General features: G+C 39.2%; 1 protein-coding gene across 1 annotated transcript; it reads left to right on the forward strand.

Moving 5' to 3' along the window:
* The first annotated feature begins 88 nt into the window (after positions 1-88).
* ccdc12 (coiled-coil domain containing 12) lies at positions 89-9,919 on the forward strand. The gene is made up of 7 exons (XM_038711616.1): positions 89-244; positions 3,819-3,889; positions 8,337-8,416; positions 8,548-8,609; positions 8,692-8,726; positions 8,837-8,913; positions 9,455-9,919. Exons 1-7 carry the CDS (start codon positions 161-163, stop codon positions 9,532-9,534), a joined length of 489 nt encoding a protein of 162 aa, XP_038567544.1. The 5' UTR covers positions 89-160; the 3' UTR covers positions 9,535-9,919.
* Positions 9,920-9,969: the final 50 nt, after the last annotated feature.

Below are 9,969 nucleotides of genomic sequence, written 5' to 3' on the forward strand. Positions count from 1 at the left end.
TAATTAATCATTTTGAAGAATACTGTCAACAAAACACAATAATAACACACGATCAGGCAACAGGCCACTTTAATCGATGTGCTCGACGGTCGTTTTCATGTCCTCAGTAGGACCGTCAATGGATTTCAGAGAGAACTGAGCGGCGTGTGTGGAGATAAACATGGAGAAAAATGTTGGGTCGCTACAGGAGCAGGCCCTGAAGAGAAAAGAGAGGCTCAAAGCATTAAGAGAAAAACAACTTCATGTAAGTGTTTTGTCTGGTTTCTGATAAATGCAACATGGCCTGTAGAAAATTCTTCTTTTTGTTAGTGAGGTAACGTTAACGTTAGCCGACTCAGCTTGTTGCTAACATTAGCGTATTCATGTTAGTAGTTAGTAGTTACAAAGCATTCATATTGAATGAACTTGGTTCGTGGCTTTGTTGCTGTACTGTGAGAGGATGTAGTTAGGTTCCGATATTGAATTCAGATCGAGTAAAGTCTACTATGTACTTGTTACATTGTTTTTTAGTTAGCTAACTTTATAGTTGTTCATGTGCAGCTAATTTCTGAAGCTAACTTGCATGGACTTCTTTCTCAGAAACAATAACAATTTTTTTATTTTTATTTTTTTTACCTCTAGTCATGTATGTTCATAGATTAACTAAATCAGGAGTTTTCAAAGTCTGAGACTGTTAGACCCTTAGTTTACTTACTTAACGTTAGTTTCACTCAATACCTGGATGCCTATGGGATCATGATTATGTTATTTGGTCCCACTCCACAATTGAGGCAAGATAACCTAATATTGCTGTTTGATTGAACTTCAGAATAGAGAAAATAAATAACCAAAAAGGTCCATCCTATTAGTTTCTGACTCTGATAAAGTGGGAAAAACAGATCCCCAAAAGTACTCTCTTTGAATTATCTCTTTAACCAAATCACACACATGTAGGCTATTCTATGTGATCTTCTTTTGATAATGTAATATTGTTTCACTTGCATTCACTGAGCCTCCCCTGAAACTGTTTGGAGCCCCACTGGGGAGGCCCGCCACACACTTTGAAAACCTCTGAACTAAATCTTAGGTAACACGAATGAGAGTTTGTGGTTAGTTTACAACAACATTCAACAACAAACACTCACATCTGACTCAATATGATCAGCTTCACCTAAAATGGACAGCTACAATGTGTCAGTTACAGTAAATTAAATTACCACGATCAATTATCATTTAGATAATACTGTAATCCAACTGAAGTCTCATCAACTTCTAAGGCACTTGATGGTATACTACATCCAAATCATCTTCTCTGCAGACTGTTTGGTAAAACCAGTAGTAGTGGCTGTATTTCTTGGTATTAAAGACATTTGGTTGATGTTCAGCAATACATTTAACAGGTGGCACCTCAGTAACTTGATCATAAGAAGAGTTACAGGATAGATGGTGGCTGCAGGGATGAGAGCTCTGACCATGTCTTTATGGATAGATCTCTGCTACTTCAGTAACAGGAATCATTTGATTTTAACACAATAGTGCCTCCTGTTCAGTATTTAATCACAAAAGCACAGCAGCTCTGATGCAGACCAAATATACAGGTCAAAAAGGTCTTGGAAAATAATGTAACACATGCTTTTTAGATGGGGAAATTTGGGGAATTCGTAAAAATAATCCAAGAAAGTCTTGGACATCAGCGATTGTTTCTGAACAATGTAACATAATTCCACAAATGAATTGCATTACATATTATGGCTGTACACAAGCACAGTCATGGTGGGATTTTTTTTTAACCATCTACAATATTTCTGAAGCTGAAATACAACCATCATCATCACTAATTCAACATGTTCTTACAGTTATTTTTTTACATCACTGAATTGTTGATGGGAGAAGGATTGATGTAACAATACATCTTGATAAAATAAATATGAAAGATTATAGGCTAGTTATGAATAGTTCTAGTTTCTTAGAAATCAACAAAGAACACGAGAAAGACCTTCATATGCCACACAGGACACATCTGGAAAAGACACGCTTATTACAATTATTCATGGTGGATGGTGGATGTGTCACAGTCGGGAATTTAACCCATTCTTTTTTCAGATCCTCAGTTATTTTCCATGAGGTGCCATATTGAACTTCCAGTGACCAGTATGAAGGAGTGTGAGAGCTATAACACCAAATTTAACACACCTGCTCCCCATATACACCTGAGACCTTGTAACACTAACGAGTCACATGACACCGGGGAGGGAAAATGGATAATTGGGCCCAATTTGGACATTTTCACTTAGGGGTGTACTCACTTTTGTTGCCAGCGGCTTAGACATTAATGGCCTTGAAATGTGTTATTTTGAGGGGACAGCAAAATTACATTGTTATACTAGCTGTACACTCTCTACTTTGCATTGTAGCAAACATGAGAAGATAATCAAATATTTACAAAATATGAGGGGTGTACTCACTTTTATGAGATACTGTATTCTGATGGACTGAGAGGACGTTGTTGCAGCAGGGTCTCAGTTGTTCCTCAGTAAGGTGGCTGAATGTGTTGAACCATTTAAACATTACACTGTAACTCTGCTCCAGTGTGACAACAAGTTCTGGATATGAATTTGTCTTTCAGCAGGAAACCCTGTTCAATATGCAAGCCACACTTTTTGGCACCAAGACCAGAATTTCTTTCACCAAGCGGGTGTTAAACAGAGGCATGCTGGTTAGGCTAGCAATGTTGCAATGATAAAAGATTGTTGACATTCCTGAAGTCATGGGGTTATTTTCTGTTTGTGCTGCACTTCAAGAATGAGTCAGTCCCCCGAATTGTTGTAGCCGGTGGACAGGAAGCCTCTTCAGGAAAATGCTAGATGGGAGGGGTTCGATATCCTTTGTTACTACTTTTCACTTGGGGTCAATAGAGTTTTTTGCTGTATTTCTGCAAGCCTAGTTTATAATTTTTTTTTCTCCATTGTTTTTATGTGGACAGTTTAGTGTCGACCGCAGCCTGAAGTGCTGTGGTCAGGTAACATGTTAGCATTTTTGTTGTTAGAGCTAGTTCTGAAGCAACTACAGATGTAATTTTACTAGTTATTAGGCCCAGTTCTTAAGGCTCTACATCTCCTCAATGGCACAATGTCAGAAATAATCAAGCTGAAAATGTAAATTTGTTATTTGGGTCCCAAATTATGGGTCAACACAAAAAAACAGATGAGTGATTATTTTGTTTTCCTATGCAAATGTTAGCATAGTGTATCTTTACTGTGTCAGATCTCTGAAATGGGCTGATGGAATTTTTTTAATTCAATAATTCTTTATGGCAGAATACAATGTTAATCTATCTATTGTTCAGTCTATTGAATGAAGAGTCATGCTTTCACTTTGAGAATACTGTGTGGTAAATAGGGGTGGGAATCACCAGAGGCCCCACGATACGATATCACGATATTTATGTTGCAACTCGATTTTATTGCGATATTATATATATTGAGATGTATTGCAATTTATTACCTTTTTCCAACTTCCAGTTAGGTCCCTAAAGTCAAACTTTGTCAACATCTGTTTATCTAAAAAGATACATTTCTCTGTTTGTTCATATCACTTTTTCAGTCCTCTAAATGGTCTTGTTAAGTTTTCTAGTGGACTAAGAAAGCAATAGATTTTATTATTCTAGTACCAAAAAGTTAAAACTCCCATCTGCAATTTATATAATAAAATATCGATACTTGGTGTCCATGTATCGATACAGTATTGCCATACTATACTATGCTGTATCGATTTTTTCCCCCCCACCCCTAGTGGTAAATGCAAGTTATTTGGCTGATGGTGTGATGATATTTTAACAGGGGCGAGAGGAAGATGGGGAGCCAGAGAAGAAAAAGGCTTCACTAGAGGAGACTACTGAACAGAAACACAGGTTGGTTCATCACACCAGCCTGGCTGTTACAAAAAAAATGTCCGTTATTTGTTTAATTTTTAAAATCATATTTTGAAAAAAAAGCATGTCATGATTTCTTCAACCATTGCTCACCCTTCAGCTTTTTAAGCTGCACAAACGGAACTGAAACTGACATGGAAGTACATCATCAGAGCATTTATCTGCCCTTTATCTAAACACCATCTTCTTGTAATACACTGTGTGTGTCAGTGCTGGTCATGAGATGAGGTGTTTACACTGGGCTGGATCACAGCCTTGTGCTATTAGCTGCTCAAATATCCTGCAGCTTACTCAACTTTGTGTGTTAGTCTGTAGGAAGGAGCAGCCATCTTTCCTGTCCTACAGGACTTTTTTTTCCCTCATTGTTTATATTTAATGACTGTGCACTGAGGGAGTGCCCCTGTGTTTCCTCCAGTCCAACTGGACAGATCTCTCTCTTGAGAATGAAAATAGCTGCAAAGTTTTGAAGGCCTCATTTAGACATTTAGAAAAGTACTGTGGGTGCTCTAGTTTTTTCTTAAGTAAAGATAAATATGTAGCAGGGTGTCAGTGTAATGTACCTTGGGATTTGTATTAAAATTTAATAAGAGGTCAAATTGCAAAACCAAGGCATGAAAGAGCAAGAACAATCAACATGTTTATCTTAAAGTTATTACTATTCAAATGATCCACACATTTCAGATGTCAGAACAGCAGAACTTGGCAGAATGTTTTTCAGCTGTGTGTTACCATACAGCATACAACATTCCTCCAAGCCTATTCAACAAAAGGCACCAGCTGTACCATGTGGCTTTTCCTGTTACATCTTGTTAGGTGGTGTTAGGGCAGCTGTTTTTATTTTTAGACAAATAGATATGTCAATTCAACAATCTTGGAATTTGCAAATGTGTTTCAAGGACGCTCAAATACTGGCTACTTGCATGTTAACTGTAACAGTCTCTTGCTGTGTAAATACAAAAGGCAGATCGCTGTCTGGAATTAATTTTGCTCTGGTGAATGGGGCAGGTAGCTTGATATCAGTGTAAACATTTGAACACTGCTGCACCTCCTCCTCTGCCTCAGTTGACTCATTGAACATTTAGAGAGGGCCACACTTAGGCATTTATCACTGGCTCTCTTTGATGCCACAGTGTGCTTGACGTGGAAATGTGTAAACAGACTAAAGGTTTGGACCTGTCAAACTAAGGGATGGTTAAGGATAAAAGCTGAGATGTCAAACTTTATTTATACATTGGGGGGGGGGGGGACTTGAGAGGTAAATGTTTTTCAGGATCTATCTTCCCATCTGCACTTTAGTCTATAGCAAAATATCTTGACATTTTCCATCCTGGATGGTGTGAAATTCAGTTTTGATATTAATGTTCCCAAGTGCATGATTCCTAATGATGTTTGTGACCTCCTAACCTTTTGTGGACCACCCTCATCAGGTCAGAAGTTCCTTTTGACTACCACTACTTTTGATTTCAAAACTGAATGTTTGCAATATCCATTATATTTGCTGTAATACTCATATTCCTCATATTTCTGCAGAAGAAATGTCAAAATCTAATGAATACATTATTATGGAGTTTGCCCCAAAACTTGTTACCCAGAGGACAAAATTAGAATATTACTTAAGACCAATACAAAAAAAGGATTTTTAGAAATGTTGGTCAACTGAAAAGTATGAACATGAAAAGTATGAGCATGTACAGCACTCAATACTTAGTTGGGGCTCCTTTTGGCTGAATTACTGCAGCAATGCGGCGTGGCATGGAGTCCATCAGTCTGTGGCACTGCTCAGGTGTTATGAGAGCCCAGGTTGCTGATAGTGGCCTTCAGCTCTTCTGCATTGTTGGGTCATATCGCATCTTCCTCTTCACAATACCCCATAGATTTTCTATAGGGTTAAGGTCAGGCGAGTTTGCTGGCCAATTAAGAACAGGGATACCATGGTCCTTAAACCAGGTACTGGTGGCTTTGGCACTGTGTGCAGGTGCCAAGTCCTGTTGGAAAATGAAATCTGCATCTCCATAAAGTTGGTCAGCAGCAGGAAGTGTGAAGTGCTCTAAAACTTCCTGGTGGACGGCTGCTCTGACCTTGGACCTCAGAAAACACAGTGGACCAACACCAGCAGATGACATGGCACCCCAAACCATCACTGACTGTGGAAACTTTACACTGGACTTCAAGCAACGTGGATTCTGTGCCTCTCTCTTCCTCCAGACTCTGGGACCTTGATTTCCAAAGGAAATGCAAAATTTACTTTCATCAGAGAACATAACTTTGGACCACTCAGCAGCAGTCCAGTCCTTTTTTGTCTTTAGCCCAGGCGAGACGCTTCTGACGCTGTGTCTTGTTCAAGAGTGGCTTGACACAAGGAATGCCACAGCTGAAACCCATGTCTTGCATACGTCTGTGCGTGGTGGTTCTTGAAGCACTGACTCCAGCTGCAGTCCACTCTTTGTGAATATCCCCCACATTTTTGAATGGGTTTTGTTTCACAATCCTCTCCAGGGTACAGTTATCCCTATTGCTTGTACACTTTTTTCTACCACATCTTTTCCTTCCCTTCGCCTCTCTATTAATGTGCTTGGACACAGAGCTTTGTGACCAGCCAGCCTCTTTAGCAATGACATTTTGTGTCTTGCCCTCCTTGTGCAAGGTGTCAATGGTCGTCTTTTGGACAGCTGTCAAGTCAGCAGTCTTCCCCATGATTGTGTAGCCTACAGAACTAGACTTCAATTGAACAACTCTTCAATATTGAACCTTTTCACAATATTCAAATTTTCTGAGATGCTGATTTTGGGGTTTTCATTAGTTGTCAGTTATAATCATCAAAATTAAAAGGAATGAACACTTGAAATGTATCAGTCTGTGTGAAATGAATGTATACATTATACAAGTTCCACTTTTTTAATGGAATTACTGAAATAAATCAACTTTTTGATGATCTTCTAATTATATGACCAGCACCTGTATATTGCGAAATGCAGTCCAATAGGATACTTGCTGAGCACATGAGGAATCCTTTTCAGTGTGATGATTCAGGACAAATTGTGCTATCTGCATTTTTTTTATTTCATCACAGTATGATATATTTTAGGCTGATGAATGATGGACTGTAATTTGCCCTGGACAGGTTCCTTCTGGGTACTCCAAACTCCAAGCTAAGAAACTTGGTGTGACTTGCTGTCAAGGCATCTGGGCTTTGTAATGCTTTGACTGTGGAGCTTAGGTTCACAAAGTTGCTGAAATCTTTTCATTCATTTTGTAGGCCTTTTCTGACAACCACGGATGCAGTTTCCGTCTCTATATTTAATTAATTTTATTATAGTTTAATAGTATAGTGTTTCAGTTCATGTCATATTTATGAGAATATAAATATAATATATTTTGTTTCACTTCAAATATGTAATGAAATGTTTTTGTTTGTTTGTAACTTCAGTAGATATAGGCAAACCCTGTGTGAAGCCACTTGTATGGCCAGAAGGTATCCAGAAATTAACTTTTTATATTGAATGTACTAATTAAATGGTGGGCATTTTTTAAGGGGAAATATGAGTGCCATTAGAATTTAATCAAAGGATGAGATGGATGGGATGCCTTATTCCTCCTTTGAGATTGCCTTTTGAGAGAGATTCTAGAGGAATAGAGAGAGATGTGTGAAGGAGTGGACCTCAGTCAGCTAAAGGCAGAACATGACTAGCATTTCTGCTCATGCCCATACAAGGTATCGGTCTGACTGTTGCGCAGCAGGGGTGTGATGAATGTATCAAGAGTGCACCCTCTGGAGCTTCATCACAAAGCCATGTTAAGCTTACAACAGCTGATAACGCTCTTTGTCCGTGTGTGGTCAGACAATAGTTTACCTCGGCCTCTGTGCTTTCTGTATAATCTGCAGAGATGTCAGCCAAGCTTGCCTAGAATTCCTCTGTGTAGAGATGTGATGAAAGACTGCGTAATTCAACATCGAGGACAGAATTCCTCAGCTGTATGCTGCTCCCCTCATGTCCGTGCCCAGGAGCAGGTGGAACATGTTAATCAGACATGTTCAAAGGAATAAAGAGGGACATTATACCCAACCCTCTCCAGACATTAGATCTGCAGCTGTGTTTGCAGATGGTCTTTTATGCGCCTTAAACTCCCGTGGAATATATTTGCCTACACTGCCACCTCCTGGACTGTTGTGTGTGTGTGTGTGTGTGTGTGTGTGTGTGTGTGTGTGTGTGTGTGTGTGTGTGTGTGTGTGTGTGTGTGTGTGTGTGTGTGTGTGTGTGTGTGTGTGTGTGTGTGTGTGTGTGTGTGTGTGTGTGTGTGTGTGTGTGTGTGTGTGTGTGTGTGTGTGTGTGTGTGTGTGTGTGTGTGTGTGTTGCATCTCTGTATCCTCTTCTCTGTCCTACCACTAAAAGAATACTCACATTACTCCTGTGTTTCTGTCCTTTAGAGAGTTGAAGCTGAGGAATTACACTCCAGAGGACGAAGAGCTGAAGGAAAGGCAGGTGCCCAAAGCCAAACCTGCATCTGGTGAGAACCCATAAACGAGCCTCATAAAACATTAACTCAGATGATTTTGTAGTGTGGCTCAGACTCCTACTGTTGTAATCACACTTAATTTATGACAAATATTGTTATTTGATAATATTGTTTGTTTGCAGTGGAGGATAAAGTAAAAGACCAGTTAGAGGCAGCTAATCCAGAGCCCATCATTGAAGAAGTAGTAAGTACTTACCTTGTGTCTAAATCTGATTTTCTCTGTTGAAGATAGTAGTGTTGACACATTCAGCTGTTTTCTTCCTCAGGATTTGGCCAACCTCGCCCCAAGAAAACCAGACTGGTAAGAGCTTTTTGAAAATGATTTTCCCACCTGTATGTTGCATACAATCTTGGTATAATTAAAGAAAATGTGTTCCTGCCATTGCCTTGATATTGTGATTCTGAATCTAGGGATCTAAAGCGTGATGTGGCAAAGAAACTGGAGAAGTTGGAGAGGAGAACACAGAGAGCCATCGCTGAACTCATCCGTTAGTATTTCCCATTTCACGTTTTTGTGGTTTACTGCTGAATTTTCCTGACACCACAAAGACAAGCATGTCTGAGCTAAGCGTGAAAAATTAGGTTAATTGCTTTGTGGTTTCCAGACTCCAGAGGCTTGATGCTGTCTGATAACATTAGTGGTGTGATTCCTCCACTCGTGTGATCCACATTCTAAAAATAGGCACAAGCCTTCATGGAGAACAAGCGTCAAGGTTTTTCCTTGTTTTAATGTGTCACTCATTACTAATTGCTCTCATTGCCATTGAGAGTTAATATGTTACCGTTTATGGTGGAATGTAAGCATAAACAAACGGACTGCTTTCAATTTGGTGTTAGCATCTGCGCAAACTCATACAGCATGTTGCTGGGACAGGGATCATTGGTTACAGGGTGTCGATTGTGCATGTTTTCCACTCTGACCTTAACCAGAGTTATGGTCAATACGCAGTACACATACATGTAACTGGTGATTGAAGGATGCAGTGAATGAATGAATCAGATTCACCGTAAGTGTTTGTGTGTGCCCAGGCGATCGTCTCCGAGGCAGCGAGGAGGAGTTGGCCGGAGTTGTAGGAGCAGTAGGAGCGGAGGAAGGAGACTCTGACTGAATCCAAGATGTGACAGATAAATAAATTTTAAAAAGAGAGACAACAGAGGGAGGCAGTTTACTTGGATTGTACTGTCACATCTGTGTTGTGCTCAAAGTCACCGCTTTTTTCATTGCTGCAGGGAGTAAAGTAATGTTGTCTGTCAGACCTTTAAATTCCCTTTTGTGAGTCCTGTATTGTATCATTGCATTATTACGTATGAATATATTGTAGTACATTCTGTATGTGGGTTACTGAGGTACATTGTTAATGTAACTTCAATATTTTGTTGTATTTTTAAAATATTTTCAGGTAAAATAAAAAAAAAAGGCCTGATTATTTTCATTAATTTTGCCTTTGTTTTAAGTAGAGGTGGGCAATATGAATAAAATCCTCTATCTCGGTGTATATATAATTTTATATCAAGATACAGAGACATATTGTGGAAAAATATTG

Source organism: Micropterus salmoides, unplaced genomic scaffold, assembly GCF_014851395.1.
Source record: "Micropterus salmoides isolate LMB-PRFRI ecotype aquatic unplaced genomic scaffold, ASM1485139v1 Ms_hic_scaffold_11, whole genome shotgun sequence".
NCBI lineage: Eukaryota > Metazoa > Chordata > Actinopteri > Centrarchiformes > Centrarchidae > Micropterus > Micropterus salmoides.

Bases quoted from the DNA above. Each gene is read 5' to 3' on its own strand.
- ccdc12 (XM_038711616.1), top strand. From the start codon at position 161: ATGGAGAAAAATGTTGGGTCGCTACAGGAGCAGGCCCTGAAGAGAAAA. The intron at 3,890-8,336 runs GTTGGTTCATCA...TCTGTCCTTTAG, and splicing joins ACTACTGAACAGAAACACAG to AGAGTTGAAGCTGAGGAATT. The intron at 8,727-8,836 runs GTAAGAGCTTTT...TTCTGAATCTAG, and splicing joins GCCCCAAGAAAACCAGACTG to GGATCTAAAGCGTGATGTGG.